Below are 18,197 nucleotides of genomic sequence, written 5' to 3' on the forward strand. Positions count from 1 at the left end.
GAAGGCGAGTGTCATACCACTAGGATCTGAGCTGAGCTTGCGTGTAAATGATCGTCTCGGGTCTTCAGGTTTGAGTCGGCGACCAGGCACCTCGACTGTATTTTGAACGCTCTATCTTCGATCTATAGGGAATGAGATTAGCGGAAGAGTTGCGTCCCTTGACTGGACGTCACCCATAGTCTGTGACGTCACCGGCGGAAAAGTTATTAGAGAGAGAACGTCATGTTGGTTGTGCGCATGCGTCTCTCGTCCTCGCGGATATTTCACTACATTCTGATGGATTTTAATGATAATTAATACTCTTCAACGGTCGTAACGTCACTCCCTTCCTAACGACGCATGGTAACTTAGTAACACTGGCTCTAAACTATCGGAACAATGGCGGACGCCCGTATGAAATATTTCTCCGGCGAGCATAAAGGGTATCCAGAGGGGAAAAAACCCCAAAAATTTGATCATGTTTTGACTTTTACACATTCTGATCACAAGGCATATGAAAAGTTCTAGCCACTATGAAAAATAAAAAGTAATGATTTTCTTTGTTTAGAACCAAGATGGCCGCCGTTGCCATGCGGCGTGACATCAGTCTATTGAATCGTATTGGCTCGAGCACTAGAATTATTAGAGAAGTTAAGCTGATGTCCTTTTTTTTATTATTATTATTTTTTTTTAAATCAAACTAATGGTCTAGGATGAGTAAACATTTGGATGTTTTACATTAACAGTATTATACACAGTGAAATCTGTTGTGACTACGATCACTGGTCTCGCCCACAAGCTTGACCAGGGGTTTACTTTCACGAGTTTCATGTGCACTACTCACTAACATTGCCATCCTTGGGTCAAATGACAAAGCAAATTGCACACTTTGTACACACTTGACATGAACACTTGTTACAATTGTATTCAATAGTCTGATGTCATGTCGCCCAGCAACGGCGACCATCGTGGTTCTAAACAAAGAAAATCGGTACTTTTTATTCTTCATGCTGGCTAAAACTTTTCATATGTCTTGTAATCAGAATGTGTAAAAGTCAAAACATGTTCAGATTTATAATGTTTTTCCCCCCTCTGGATACGCGTATATGCGAAATATTTCATAAGGGCGTACGCCATTGTTCCGATAGTTTAGAGCCAGTTGCTAAGTTACCATGCGTCATTACGAGGGAAGTGACGTTAAGCTGTTGAAGCGTATTCAGAGGTGTAGCTTGCTGTTGTGATTTTTACATTCATAAAAGCTGATAACAATGCGGGTTAAACATGCAAATTTGTCATAATGAAGAAAATTTCTCCAGAGAGGCGAAGCGCGGAATTTTTTTCCATGGCATGTGGCGAATAGCAATACTATTAACAAATCCCACACAACTAGGAACTCACCGTAGGGTTTCATTCATCCTGTTTTGTTGATAAAGGGGGAAAACCCGAAACGTCCGTTTTATCTGTTTTCGTATATTAAGTTGAAGCTTACATTCAATTTCACATTGTTATTTATGAGTTTTATCAATGAAATTAAAAATTGGATGGATGTAAACAAATTGACATTGAATGGAGAAAAAACCGAGGTGTTGTGTATGAAGAATAAATCTTGCAGGAATAGAATTAAAATAGATACAATTGATGTAGCAGGTTGCAAAGTTTCTATTTCCCAATTTACTATGTTCGCATTCTGGGTGTATTTTTGTTAATAACAATATGTCTACGAATAATCATATTATCGCCAAAATTATTCAAAGCTGTCACTACCATCTATTAGGTCTTTGACACTGAAATTACTAAAACTCTTGTCACTTCTTTTGTTGGCTATGTGGTCTAGTGGTATGACACTCGCTTTCGGATCGGAAGGTCCTGGGTTCAAGCCTCGTGCTCAGCGCATAGTTGAGTCCTTGGGAAAGGCTCTTTACTCACATTCTCCCACAGTACTCTGGTGTAAAATGAGTACCTGGCCGTTAACAGCGTTGTCTTTGTCCGAAAAATTGTAATATCGTCTAACAGGCGTCATGTCCCGTCCTACATGTTAAATGTTGCTGTTGACCAGGGACCCATTGTAAAGCGCTTTGAGCACATTTAGTGGATATTGCGCTATATAAAGCTCATTTTTTTCTTTCATTCTTAGTAGACTTTACTATTGCAATGCGCTTCTCACTGATGGTTGTCCCAGTTACAATATTCAAAGATTGCAGAAAGTTCAGAATAGGGCGGCTAGAATGCTGATGTTATCAAAACGTGACGATCCTATCTCCCCTGTTCTGGAAATTCTTCATTGACTGCCGGTGAAGCAGCGCATTGATTAGATCGCTAAGATCAAATAGTATGCTTCTTCTGACAGAGGTACCCTGAAAGTCTTTGTTTCACAACAAATCCCTCAGAGTGACTGCGCCCAAGTTGTGGAATTCACTTTTTTACTTACGTACTTACTTAGGCCGCCCCTTGGGGCGCCCAACATGAGCCACAAGTCTCCGCCACTCTGTCCTGTCCTCCATAAGCGTACGCAGCTCCCGGGTGTTGTCCATTCCTGTGTCATCTAGCAGACAGTCAATGTAGGTTTTATTCTGCCTGCCTCTGCTTTTGGTTCTCTCATGTGGTTCCCAGAGCACAAGACTGCTTGCAATCTCCTCCTTGTGTCTCCAGCAGTGCCCCGCAAATCTCAGGCTTCTCTTTTGAATCTTTGAGGTCACTGGGGGAGGTCACTGTAGAGCTCTTCATTTGATATGTGCTCTTTCCAGCTTACATTGAGGGCCATCCGCAGCATACGGGTGTAGCAGCCGTCCAGTTGCTTCTCAAGGGCTTTAGTAAGAGTCCATGTCGCTGCTCCATATAGAAGCACTGACTCTACCGTTGCCAGGAACAGCCTCTTCCTTATTTCCCTCTGTAGGTTTGAACTCCAGATTTTCCTGAGTTTGTGACAGGCACTCCAAGCCAATGCTTTTCTGACAGAAATTTCAGAGGAACTGCTTTGGGTCCAACCTCCTAGGTACTTGTACTTGAACTTTCTTGTAATTCCAAAAATAGTGAAAATTTAGATACCTTTAAACAGAACTTGAAAACCGAATTATTTAGAAGAGCGTATTTGGACAATTAATATGCTAAATGTTTCAATTTAGGGTAGTAATGTGTATGTAAAGAGTTTGCGTAAGTGGATGCGGAGAAGTTTCCGTATGTGGGTTTGAGTGTACGAGTGTGTTTCTGTCTAGGCGTGTTAGTCTGTATGCTAGTTTATATAGTCTGAGTGATGGTTAAGCGCCATAAAGTACTTGTCAGTAGATTAACGGACGCTATATAAGTATATTATATTATTATAAACGGACAATAGCAATTGCCTGCCACCCTTTGGATAATGAGCTAGTCTATCGCAAAATACTTTCCGCCAGATTTAACAGACAGAAGATAGGGGTCAGAAAAGAATCTCGACTTCACAAGGGATCGATCTCAGTCCCATTGCATGTGAAGTTATTGTTCTCCCAATTGAGCTATCGGATCTACAAAAGGCCCCAACCTCATAAAGTAGGAGGCGAAGGGTCGCCTCCTAATCGTTTCTAAAATGATTCCACTTTCAGATAATTTATTGTCTGTTGAAACACCAATCTGGTATATTTATTGAAATCAAGTAAACCATTGTGAATGTCGGTTAACTAAAAACTAAAATCTGTTAGCAAGCTAAACAACGGCAGAGCGAAATATAAAAAGATGAGGAATAATATGAGGAACGATGGAGCTATCTGACGTGTATCGAAAAAGCACTGTTTCAACAATATTTAGCATGATAAGGTATGGGGTTGAATTAGTGGAGTGTTATAAAGTTGGCCATAAAATCAAATATTTTAATGCACCTTTTTGGTTTGATACGAAACATCCGACTTAATCATGGTCATGAATTTCATGAATATGAAAATGATCATGTTATGTTGCTGTTACTGTTACACTGGCACAATTATTACCGTTGTTACACATTCATATATCAATATAATGTACGTCCAGTTATAGTTATGTATAATAGTCGTGGACCGTGGGCTAGATAGAAGGCACTAAACTTGTATTTCAGTTCTCCTATGCCTATTCACCTGTGTGACTGCTGGTTAAGTTTAGGTTATCGGTTATCGTTTGTGGCTGAAGGCGCAGGCTAAAACTAAAACCATGGCCATGGCTTGGTAAAATTAAGATATCTCTGGTGTTTATTTACAGAATTTGATAAAGTAAACACAGAATAAAGGCAAAGGGGTTTGACTTTGAACGTTCTGTCATTTGGCACAATTCCCGTTTTCATCTTTATCTAGAATTTATTGGCAGACATATCTGAATCTGTCAATAATGATGGACAATTATATTCGCAGACAGTGTCTGTCAATAAAAGTAGACTATGAATGATTATTTGCAGACAGTGTCTATCAATAATAATTATACACAGATGCTTTTTTGAAACTCCGCTCTTTTAAACATTTATTAACTTTCCAGAAAGGCTGTCATTATTCCCAGACGCCTGTCTGGGGATAATAAAAATTCGTTATCCCCAGACAGGTGTCTGGGGATAACCAATTTTTGTTATCCCCAGACACCTGTCTGAGGATACTATCCCCAGACGCATGTAGCAAGTGGGCAGAAAGATTTTATTCAAAATGCCAAACTAGGCGTGAAAAATACCAAATATTCTGGAAATAATACTAGTGGTTGTGTCCCAAAACAGTTAATATATCAAGTGATATTTAACACAAGATGAAAGTAAATAGTGATCAAATGTCAAATCCAGCTCTTTTTAAAAAAAAATATTTTAAAGCAAATGGATCAATGAAATTTCTTTTGTTACTTTGATCTGAAAACGTCAAACTGGCAATTCGACTTTTTATTTTCAACCAGGAAGAAAGTTGTTGATCATCAAATCTGTTCATAGTCCACCAACCATTTAAATTTTCATTACCAACCTACCTGTTAACTTTATTGATCATCTCTTGTTTCTATAATTTGCTCATTCTGGCCACAATTTTGGGGACGACCGGGAATAATTTTTATGTCGCGGACGAATTCCTAGGCCATGGTGTTGTTTGCCCCAAAGCCCAAAACCCACACCTGTTATTTTCCTGCCTGCTCGCACAAGACAATACAATTTAGTATCACACGTCCACAAAACTAGATCCAACAACATATTTTTATTCGAATCAGAGATGAAAATAACTACCGTAGCAGAACAAGGAAGCAAAAATGGTGGAAATATGTTTAGCTCATATATGAATTTAAAATATTCCGATAGCGGTGTGGATAGGCAGCTCAGTGGGTAAGGCCACCTTTCATTTTACTCCTTTTAGCTGTACAGATTTGACCCAGTCGCGACCGCCCCCCCCCCCCCCCCCACTCATTTTTTTTTTACTTTTCTTTCTTTCTTCCCAATTGATTTTCATTGTTTTCACTTTTGTTCCGAGTTCCGAGCAAGAGTTTTTTTTTAATCAGTTGAATTTTTTATTTCTCCGATAATATTATTTCATTATTTAATTTGCTCTAGATCTATTTTTTTTTTTTTTTTTTTTTGTTTTGGTCAATGATAATAATAATAATATAATAATAATAATAATAAATAATAATAATAATAATAATAATAATAATAATAATAATGTAATATTTATATATATACTATTACCATCATAATCATTATTATATTATTATCATAATAGTATTATATTTTATTATTAATACTCTTATTATCATACTATTTATTATATATTTTTATATTATTATTATTATTATTATTATATTATTATTGTTATTATTATTGTTATTATTATTATTATTATTATTATTATTATTATTATTATTATTATTATTATTATTATTATTATTATTGTTAACACTATTCCCTGCTCCGAGGGAAATCTCTCTTTTTCTTTTTTTTTTTTATATTTTGACCTAAACCTTAGAGTTTTTTGTTTGCTAAACCTTTATGTAAATGTTCCGTTTCTGAGCATGAATTTCTTAAATTGTTTTTATTTTTAAAACAATTATTGTTTTTATTTTTAAAACAATTATTGTTTTTTTCTCCTCCTCTATCTGACCATTTGGTCGCTCTCTGAATATTTCTTTTGTTTGCTTTTTAATTATTTATTCTTTTTAGACACTATTTGAGATCGGAGTGGGGACGAATATATTTGCTAGAAACTAGAAAAAAACAAGAGAGAGAGAGAGAGAGAGAGAGAGAGAGAGAGAGAGAGAGAGAGAGAGAGAGAGAGAGAGAGAGAGAGAGAGAGAGTTTAATAATAAAAAAAAGAGGTGGGGGAGGATGGATGGGACATTTATCCCTTTCAACGTTCTGTAAAAAGAAGACGGAATTTAAAAAAAAAAAAAAAAAAAAGAAGTGACGTTACCAGGATTCGAACCCACAATGTCGATTATGGTCAAACTTCCAGGGCAGACGACTAAACCATTCGGCCATGACACCCACTTCGAAGTCGACGCATATTGTGTATATGTAGTAACAACTGATTTTAATGTTGGTTAATTTTATGTTTTTATAGATATTTTATTAACTTTCCTTATTTCTATGTGCATCTGGAAACATTCCATATTCTGGAATGTGGATAATTGTTTAAAAGAGCGGAGTTTCAAATATGCGTCTGGGGATAATAAAAATTTGTTATCCCCAGACAGGTGTCTGGGGATAACAAATTTTTATTATCGCCAGACAGGTGTCTGGGGATAATCACAGCGTTCCAGAAAATGAAAACTTTCGTAATGCACATAGAAATAAGTAGTAAAGTTAATAAAATATCAATAAAAGTATAAAACTGTCCAACAATAAATCAGTCTCGATGGATAGTAGATACTTATAATTATACACAATATGCGTCAACATTACGAAGTGACTATTCTCATCCCCCTAGTCTAGGATGCTAGTCTTCATAATAGTAGTCCACAATTGTTGTATGTTTAATCCAAAGGTTGTAATGCAGTAATTTGTTAAGTTTCTTGTCACAAGTTGCACAATAAAAAAAAAAAAATCAATCAAATCCAAATCGCAAAAAGCCGGCGACGTTTTTTTCGGTAATCCAATCGGCCCGGGGGGGGGGGGGGGGGGGGGGGGGGATGAGAATAGAGGCAGCCTCAACATTATGTGGATGTTGTAGCCGAATGGGTATGTCGTCTGTCTTAGAAGGCTTGTCGAAATCGACTCTGTGCGATTGAATCCCGGCTCCACCACTTATTATTTTATTTAGTCTTCTTTCCATGGGTGCCAGTTTTCCAGTTCATGCCGGATTTCCGGTTTCGCGATATCTCGAAGTCAAATATCTCCAGTTTCAGTGTTTTGAGTAAAATAACCTAATAGCGTCGGTAAAAATTTAAAAAATGTTGAGGGAGTCTGTCTCTCTCTCTGCTCTTTGGCTCCCCTAGAGAGAGACAACTGCACTGTGAGTATTTCACTATGTATTATAAGTTGGTTTTAAAATCAAATTAATTTCCTCATTGTGTCAATATGTTTGCTGTGTAATCATTTAATAATGGTATAAAAACGGTGATGAAATAAGAGTAAAGTTTAGGCCACATTTTCAGTAGGAACATTTTCAGGTTTGGCAAAGTGTCGAGATTTTAGTTTCAGGTTTCAGCACATCTTTCTGCTGGCACCCATGCTTCTTTCTACAGTGTTACAAATGAGAAATCTCCCCCCTCCCTCCCCCCCTCCCCTCTTTTTTTTTTAAAAAATTTTAATTCTTATTTTCTCTCTCTTTTATGTCTCCTATAAAATATTACAAATTGTAATATTCATCCTCACTCCGATCTAATAAAGTTCATAAATAATAATAATAATAATAATAATTCAGAGTACAACCAAATAATCAGAGAGAAAAACTATATAATATATAAAATATCTTTCTTAGAAACAAAATAATAAAGGCAAAAAAAGGAGAAAAAAAGAAAAAGAAAAGAAACACTCGCTAAGAAACAAGAATATAATTAGAGTAAAAAATAAATGAATAAACAGATAAATATATAGATAAATAGATAAGTAATAAATAAATAAGTAATCTAGATCAGAAACACAGAACAAATGATCAGATAAAGTTACAATATAAAGTGAAGCTACCTCGAGGAACAGGGCAGAAGATCTCCCAAGGATTATAAATATGTTATAGGGAATGAGATTAGCGGAAGAGTAGCGTCCCTTGATTGGACGTCACTGGGGGAGAAGTTATTTGTAAACAAACAACTACAAGCCAAGCGCTCCAAATTCAAAATTTATTATTCATATTTCTGTACAAAAATACATATCATAATCAATGTTGTTATGCATTTTTAAACAGAAATATGAATAATAAATTTTGTATTTGGAACGTTTGGCTTGTAGTTGGTTTGTTTACAATTAACTTCTCCGCCGGTGACGTCCAATTAAGGGACGCTACTCTTACGCTAATCTCATTCCCTATTATTATCTAGACTTGGTGACGACCCTGAGAAGACAAAAAAAATTTAAAAAATAAAATTTCAGTCTGTTCTTGCTGTGATGAGTATTAGAGGCTGCTAATGAATTTCTGTGATATTATCTTCATTCACTTTCTCTGAGCATGAACAGACTTATGCCGCTTCTTACTTATACTTGTAGAATGGAATTGAAATAAAGATTATTATTTTTTTTGTTTGTATGATAGCAATAATGCCCCCACATAAGAGTAAAAAAAAGTAGTCTTTCAGAGCCAGAGTTTATCCTGGTTTCTATAGCGTGAAACGGATGATAGCAATTGCTTGCTACCCTTTGGATAGGACGCTAGTCTATTGCAGAGTACTTTCCACCAGATCTATCAGACCCTGCTACCCAATCACTGTTGGGTGGACAGGGGGGAGGGGGGGGGGGGGGGGGGGGGGGGAGGAGGTCAGAAAAAAAAATCTCGACTACACCTGGGATTGTTCTTGGTCCCTTTGCTTGTGAAGCGAGTGCTCTACCACTACCAACTGAGCTATTCTTTGCTTGTTCCAGTTCCAAGGGCAATGATGACTTCATGTCATGTTTGTGGAAATTGTCTAATACTTTCTCTGTGCATTGTACGCAATCTGTATATATATATATATATATATATTTATATATATATATATATATATATATATATATATATATATATATATATATATATATATATATATATATATATATATATATATTTATATATATCATATCTGCCAACCCTTCCACTTTTGATGGAATCATTTCCGTCATTGTCTATAAAATTCCGATTTTCAAAAAAAAAAAAAAAGAAAAGAAAAATGACGATGGTTATTTTTAAATATGGTGAAGTAAGGAGAATGTCCAAAGGAGTGAATGTCTTTTTTAAAGAATTTTTATCCAGATTTTTTATTTAATTCGGTTAAGAGTATGATTGTATTCGAGGTTTTCCAGGTCTAGGGCATATATTGTTCCACAATCCTGTTTTTCAATGTTTCTACTGATGCTATAACTATAAGTGAAATGATATTTACAAGGGAGGATGATATCTTTGGTCCGTGTTTCTGAAACAAATATGTTGATTCCGTGTGCTGACTTTGTGTATCATTTCATTTCCATCTGTTGCATCGATTTGCTTTTAAATTTTAGATAAATTGTCTTTAATTTTGTCAAACATTAACCTTTAAAATGTTTTATTGACCTGTAATGATGAAACTTTGGACTAGAGTCACTGATTCATTTGATGTAAATTGGCTTCTGAACATGGTCAAAGTAAAAAAAAAAGAAAGAAAAAATTGGTTATGAGGACTTTTGTTTCTATTCACATCGCTGAATTGTTTCTGCAATTACTGTCTGACAAATAAGTTTTGGTCTCATTTTTGTTTTGTGTGTCTGTCCATGTCAAAATCATTGTAATTTTTCTGCTTCAATTAGCTGATAAGTATTTTAAAATTTTAGCTCCCACGATCATTTAATGGATTTTGTCCACGTGTTTTAAAAAAGATTTTAATTAATTATTTTAAAATTCTCCTTTATTAATCCTTTGGGGTAGTTGATCAAATAACTATTTGTGAATTTTTTTAAGGCTTGTATTTATCTTAAAGAATAATGATTTTGTTTATTTTGCCAGTTTATAGCTGGGAAATAAAGCTGTATCACATGGGTTTTATTTATTTATTTATTTTTTTTCATTAATTTTTTAAATTGTAAACTGTTTTCTAATGACTTTTCAGTTCACTGATTTGCTTGTCGTACTATCCCCGTTGTATCCGAGTTCCACTGTATACAGGGTTCCCGCAGGCTCCTTAAAAATTCAAGGATTCATTGAAAACTCCTTGATTTTGATATTACTGAGAAAGTCTCCTTGAATTTCATTTTAGGAGAAAACTCCTTGAATTTTGTGAGGTCACCATATCGTCATCATCATCGTCATCATCATCATTATCATCACGACCACCACCAGTATAACAACCAACACATCATCGTCACCACTTCCACGACTGCCACCACAACACTATCTTCACCACTACGGACCAACATGAATACAGCAACCACTTCATCATCATTCACTACCACCACTATTGCAACCACCACGAATTCACCATCATCATCTGGGTGGGGTTCCTGACCTCCCATAGTGGGCAGGGAGGTACTTCTGTGTCTTCTATCCCCCTATATCTGTTTTCCAATTTGCTTTCTTTCTTTGTCTTGGAATGAGATTACTTGGTTTTGTCCTGGTCCTGGCTGAGAGGGAAACAGTCAAATGTATAGTTTGTTTTGGGAGATGATATTTTTTTTCTTGTAAATGATTACTCTGTTTTATGCACTGTATTATGTTTTCTTTATATTATATATGATTTGTAAAACATTTGAGTGTATTCCTCTTAGTAGGGACCTGTGCTTGTGTCTGGATGAGACTTTTAGTGATCTCAAACTAACATGATAATGATAGTGAAGTGTACTCTTGGAATCTACACGTGTTTCTTATTTGAACCAGTTCCCCTTTGTCTTACCTTTTCTTGGGTGCTTTAATTGTAATTCTAGAACTTTTTACTCTCCCATTTTCTTCTTTTTACTGGCGCTGATATAACCTTCATGTGTTGCAAGTGCCGTAACACCCTTAAAATCAAATCAAAATCAATCATCATCATCATCAACATCATCATCATCACTACCACCACTTCTAAAACAACCACCACCACCATCACACCATCATCGTCACTACCATCAACACAGCAGCACATCATTATCCCTACCACCACTACTACAGTCATCACCACCACATCATCATCATTATCACTACTACAACCACCACCACCACCACATCATCATCATTGTCACCACCACATCATTATCACCATCCCTACTCCCACCACTACAACTGCAACTGCCTCATCACAATCCCTACGACAACTACAACCACCACCACTACTACAACAACCACATACCATCTCTACCACCATTACTGCAACAACCACCACATCACCATCCCTACCACTACTATTACAACAACTACTACCACATCACCATCCCTACCATGACTATTACAACTACTACCACATCACCATCCCTACCACTACTACTACAACCACCTCATCACTATCCCTACTACCACCACTACAACAACCACTACCACATCACCATCCCTACCACTACTATTACAACAACTACTACCACATCACCATCCCTACCACGACTATTACAACAACTACTACCACATCACCATCCCTTCCACTACTACTACAACCACCTCATCACCATCCCTACTACCACCACTACAACAACCACTACCACATCACCATCCCTACCACTACTACTACATCCAACAAACGCCTACCCTACCACCACCAATGTTGCAAGCGCCGTAAACACCCTTCAATACTCAATACTCTCTCTCTCTCTCTCTCTCTCTCTCTCTCCTCTCCTCTCCCCTCTCTCTCTCTTCTCTCTCTCTCTCTCCTCTCCTCTCTCTCTCCTCTCTCTCTCTCTCTCTCTCTCTCCTCTCTCTCTCCTCTCTCTCCCTCTCTCTCTCTCTCTCTCTCTCTCTCTCTCTCTCTCTCCTCTCTCTTCTCTCTCTCCTCTCTCTCTCTCTCTCTCTCTCTCTCTCTCTCTCTCTCTCTCTCTCTCTCTCTCTCTCTCTCTCTCTCTCTCTCTCTTCTCTCTCTCTCTCTCTCTCTCTCTCTCTCTCTCTCTCTCTCTCTCTCTCTCCTCTTCTCTCTTCTTCTATCACCTCTCCTCTATTTATCTGTCCATTGATCTCTATTTCTGTCTTCAATCCATGTACCAAGTTGTTGCACACATCGCGCGTGCGCCGCGCGCACAACACACACACACAATTTAATCATTCATTTAATGTTTGTTTGTAGCATTGCAAATGAACAATGTAACTCAGTTGATTGGTAAGCACTGCACCCACATGAGGGGCTAGGCTTGCAGCTCATTAAGCCTCAGATACTTGTGAAACATTGCATATATTATTATATTTTTATTTTTATAATTATATATTATATTAATTATTTGATTATTATAAATTTTACTATATTAAGATATATTTAGTATTATTTAAGCTAGTTATTGTCATCTCATTAGTATATATTATTATTTTTATTATATTATCATCATTATTATTATTATTATATTATTATTATTATTATTATTATTATTATTATTATTATTATATTATTATTATTATTATATATATTTATTCATCATCATTATTTATTTTATTTTATAGCTCATCATTCATTATAAATTCTTTATTATATATTATTATATTATTATTTATATATATATACACATTATTTTCTCTTCTTACGCCTTCTATAAATTCTCAAGCACTTAACAAAACACCTCCCCCCCCCCCCCCCCCCCCCCCCCCCCCCCCCCCCCCCCCCCCCAAAAAAAAAAAAAAAAAAAACTAACTTTTTTGTTTGACGGACGATAAATTGCAAGCTGTCTCGGTAATATTATTATAATGCCTCGTAGGGCAAAAACAAACCATAAAAGCATTAAAAAAAAATCAAAAATCAAAACTAAATAAAATTGCCTCCCCCACAAAGAACTAAAAAATATCGTAATCTCCACAAATGGAAAAAAATAAACAAAACAAAACAAAGAGATTTTTAGGTCGGGGGCCACAATCCTGAAAACTATCTCTATCCCTACCCCCCCCCCCCTCCCCCTCCCCCCCCCTTACCACTAGAGCCCGTAGCCACACAACGATATTGTAGGTGTTGAAGACAATGACTTTTTGAATGTTTTAAATGGATTTAGTAGATATTGTAGTATTGATGTAGATTAAATTCCTTCTTCATTACTTGTTATCATCAACATATAAGTGCCTGCTTCACTCACTGCAATTGCTTTTGCAATCTTCATGAAATTTCCTGAGCATTTTATATTGCGCAATGCCTACTACGAAACATGCTCCAAGCGCTTTACAGTACAGAGGACTCCTAGCCTACAGCAAAACTGTTAAAATTTTTAAAAATTAAAAAAATTGAGCTTTTATATAGCGCAATTTCCACTAAACATGCTCAAAGTGCTTTACAAGGGGTCTCTGGTCAACAGCAATATTTAACATGTAGGACGGAACATAATGCCTGTTAGGCGATATTACAATTTTTCGGACAAAGACAACGCTGTTAACAACCAGGTACTCATTTTACACCTGAGTACGGTGAGAGAATGTGAGTAAAGAGCCTTTTCCAAGGACTCAACTATGTGCCGAGCACGAGGCTCGAACCTAGGACCTTCCGATCTGAAAGCGAGTGTCATACCACTAGACCACATAGCTGCACATAGCTGTTCAGTGATATATACAATTATTCCGGACAGAGACAGCACTGTTAACGGCCAGATTCTCATTTGACACCCGAGTACAATGAATATGAGTGAAGAGCCTTTTCCAAGGACTCAATCAACTATGCACCCCTCAGAGCGGCACTCGATCCTTGGAGCTTCCAATCTGAAGGGGAGTGTCCTACCACTAGACCTCATAGCCACACAACAATATTGTAGAAATTGAAGAATGTTTTATATGTATTTAGTAGATATTGTAGTGTTGATATAAACAATGTAAATAATAAATTCCTCATATTGGGGTGGGGTGAGCTCCTTGACGCTCCTTGGCAGGCAGAGAGGTCATATTTAATACTCTGCCATACTCTGGAAAAAGCCATATTTAAAAATTTGGCCAGAAAACGTGTCCTTCAAATATCGATCAATTTAAATGACTCTCGTCTTGGCAAAAACTCTGAAATCCAGGACTTTGTCAATCGCTGTAGGTTGGGAGCATAATAGTTATCTTGTGTGGGGTTCCTGACCTCCCATCAATATCTTTCTGTCTTTGTCTTGGAATGAGATTACACTTGGTTTTGTCCTGGTCCTGACAGGAGCCCTTGACTGGGAGGGAAACAGTCAAATGTGTAGTTAGAGTTTTAGGTAGATGATATTTTATGTCTTGTATATCAATTTCTTCTGTATTGACTTTTGCTTTACATATATATTATGATTGGTAAACATTTGAGTATGTTCTTCATAGTGGTGACATGTGCTTGTGTCAGGATGAGGCAGTTAGGTGATCTCAAACCAAGTACAATGATAGTGTGCCCTTGGAATCTACACCTGTTCCCTATTTGAACCAATTCTCAAGTTTTCTTGGGTGCTTTAATTGTAATTTTAGAATTTTTGACAATCCCATTTCTTTCTTTTTATTGGCGTTGATATGACCTTAAAAACAAACAAACAAAAACATAACTTACTATTATTTTTATCAACCCCTTGGCAACATAAAATGTCAATGTAAGATTGTTGCACAGAATATTTTAGATTAACTTTCCCTTAATATTTCAAAATCACTTTCTCCGTATTCTATTGGTATCAGCATAATTTAATAGATTATCTACAATTGTAACATTTAATTTTCTTAAAACCGTAGCATTGAATTTTCTTAAAATTCTCATGTCAACTACGCCATTGAGCACATAAGTGGAGATTGGCACTTCATAAATTTTATTATTTATTTATTTATTTAAATTCTTGTGTTTCTTTATTTTGTTTTCCAGTCTACCAGATGAAGTCTCTCAACCAAGACACTGCATCCCAGCTTCTTTTGCCAGGAATTGCATGAAAACTATTTTCTGTAAGGGTTCATAATGGAGTTTACACTACCGATTCCCAGTCAAAATGAAATTTCGGGCCATTTTTCAAGTAAATGGTATGAATTTGTTCAACGATTTAATTGTCAGACAAAAACAGCTGGACAGTCCACATCTTTTCTATTGCATTATGGTGCCAAAATCATAAAGGAAATTCAGCTCAGCAACAAAATTTCGTCAGAAGAATTTCCAAGATTTATATCTTGCCTTGAATTACTCGAAGCTAAATGTTTGTTTCAAATTGTTCTCTGCTTTCTAAGACATCTATTTTTTACACATTGCCGACATGGGCAAACATCGATAGGAAAGTTTTTTACAGAATTAAGCTTGTTGTCAAATCTATGCAGTTTTGATAGCAGTTTACTTGATAATTTGATGAGAAATCAATTGGTTAATAGCATCCATGATAGATCGATAGAAAACTTTTCCTGCAGCATTGAAAACTTGACTGCTAGGAATGTAGTCGACATATGCCAACTTGCTGAAAAGCAAGATATTATAGTTTCATCCGACGTGCTGGATCTTTATCCTCTGGAACAACAGGAACAATCTCTTGGTACTCATGACAGGAAAATGAAAAAGGATTTTGGATGGTCAACCCTTTCTTGTCCAGACTCGGATGAAACTCTCATGCCTGACAACTTGAATTTTAACTCTTTCTTTGAAAACGATTCCCATTGTGCTCCCGATTCGAGTGATAATGAAAAGGCGTTTTCAGATGTTGGGGTACAGGACACGAGCCCTAATGCTAATATTTTTCAGAATTTTTACAACCCAAACTTGGAGAAAGATTTGTCTGATTCCCCTTTTTTTGTGAACGACAATGCCAATGATAATGACAAAACTGATTCCTGTTCCACGATAAACGAACCTGCTACACATTCAACTCTCTTTTTTTATCCAGAAGAGGATTACTCCCTCGTGTCACAGGATTTTCAACAAGAACAAGATCTTGTTACCGCCATCATCGATAGCAAACAAACAGAGAGTCATCAAAGCCCAACTGAATCAAGTGTGGAAGAGTGTGCTCATGATAGTATAGGGAATTGTTCAATGAAATGCATTGTCAGTGGGAGTGAAAGTGATAAAATTGGCAACAATAATGAAAATGAGAATGTTAGCAACAGTAACGAAATTAGTCATAGTGATTCTACTTCTACTACCGCCAACACTACTACCACTACTACTACTACTGTAACTACTACTAATGATAATAATTATAATAATATTAATAATGATAATAATAATAATAATAATAATAATAATAATAATAATAATAATAATAATAATAATAATAATAATAATAATAATAATAATACTGAACATTCGTTGATGGTGTTAACAATTTCAAACATTGAATCTCATGATGATAATAATGATGCTGGAAGGGATAATAATATTATTACTACAAATGAAGATAAGAGTAAAAAGGACAATGGTGCAACTAAAATTCCTGCTGTTTTTATCTCGCAACAGAGAGTTATTTTAAATACCAGTCGTGTTTATGGAGGCACAGACCAAACTTTAGAATCTTATTCATGTAACCTCTGTGCATTTTGTTGTACGGGTAAAAGTCCTATCAAAGAACACGCTATGCAAGTTCATAAAAGCTTAAAATGTTATGTGTGCACGGGATGCAACTCAAAATTTACATCGAAAGAAGATATTGACAGCCATGTTCGAATTAAACATCTCAACGTACAGGAACACAATTGTCAAATATGTGGTTCGGTCTTTGTCAGTCAAAACAAACTGTTTCAGCATCTTCAGGTACATGCAGGGACAAGTACAGTTTCTTGCACAGTGTGCGGTGCAATGTTCACTACGGAAAAACTACGTTTTCATCACATGTCCATTGCTCATCCGAACATAGATCCTTGGATTTGTCAGGTGTGCGATGCAACTTTCTCATTAAAAAGACTTCTTTCTAAACATGTTTCAGAGGCTCATAACGATAATAAAAGTAGAAAATTTGCGACCAATAAAAGATTTGTATGTAGATTTTGTCCCGTCATTTTTACGGACAAAAAAACTATGGATTTCCATAAACAAAAACACCACAAAAATAACAACGTTAAACGTTTCCCTTGCAATCAGTGTGATCATGTTTGTGCAACAAAATCCAATTTGATGAGTCATCAAAGAACCCATACTGGAGAAAAGCTGTACATGTGTGAAATTTGTGGCAAAGAATTTGCCCAGTCGTCCTCATTGGACAAACATGCCAGAACTCATACAGGAGAAAAGCCATATCAGTGTCAGTATTGCGAATTGTCTTTCAAAACTTCATCAAATAGGCTGGTCCACGAACGAAATCACCGAAAGGAAAAACCTTACGTTTGTGAACAATGTGGGAAATCTTTCAGGAATTCTTACGATCTCAAAACTCATATCAAGACCCATAATGGGTTTCGGACTAAGCAGTTTGTTTGTCATTGTGGTTCGGCTTTTGATACAAAGAGAAAGCTTCAACGTCATGAACTGTCTCACTCTGGTCTGAAACCGTACAAATGCGAAATATGTGACGCGACATTTACTCGTTCTGAAAATCTCAAAGGTCACCAGAAATCACAAGCTTGTATTAACAGAGTCCTGAGATTACAAAGATGAAGCTAAACAATGTTGAAAGTTGTATTGCTCAAAATCAATGGTGTTGTACTGGGGTGGGGCCTTTTATCCTCCCATAATGGGAAGGAAAGTCACTTTCTGTCTCTTCTATCCATGCGAATATCTGTTTTCCAGCTAGCCCTCTGTCTTTGTCTTAGAATGAGATTACTTGGTTTTGTCCTGGCCCCGGCTGGACTCCTTGGGTGGGCGGGAAAAAGTCAAATGTAGAGTTTATAGTTTGGGGGGGATAAAACCCTTTTTTCCCCCTGTAAATCATCTCTCTGTTATGTATTGTTAGATATTTTGTTTTGTATATCATTATCATGATTATAAAACACTTGAGTTTGTTCCTCTTAGTGAGGACCTGTGCTTGTGTCTGGATGAGACTTTAAGGTGATCTCACACTAAGTACATTGATAATGTGCTCTAGGAATCTATTTCTGTTCCCTATTTGAACCATTCTCATTTATCTTAAATATTTTCTTGGCTTGTTTTCTTAAATTTCGAATTTTTTTTTTTTA

The 18,197-nt window shown here is 36.3% G+C and overlaps 1 protein-coding gene across 1 annotated transcript; it reads left to right on the plus strand.

Moving 5' to 3' along the window:
* The first annotated feature begins 3,666 nt into the window (after window positions 1-3,666).
* Window positions 3,667-17,810, plus strand: LOC144970081 (uncharacterized). The gene is made up of 2 exons (XM_078909296.1): window positions 3,667-3,765; window positions 14,977-17,810. Exon 2 carries the CDS (start codon window positions 15,067-15,069, stop codon window positions 17,677-17,679), a length of 2,613 nt encoding a protein of 870 aa, XP_078765422.1. The 5' UTR covers window positions 3,667-3,765; window positions 14,977-15,066; the 3' UTR covers window positions 17,680-17,810.
* Window positions 17,811-18,197: the final 387 nt, after the last annotated feature.

This window comes from Berghia stephanieae, chromosome 4 (assembly GCF_034508935.2).
Source record: "Berghia stephanieae isolate SIO BIC M18660-M18661 chromosome 4, UCSD_Bste_1.3, whole genome shotgun sequence".
NCBI classification, from domain to species: domain Eukaryota; kingdom Metazoa; phylum Mollusca; class Gastropoda; order Nudibranchia; family Aeolidiidae; genus Berghia; species Berghia stephanieae.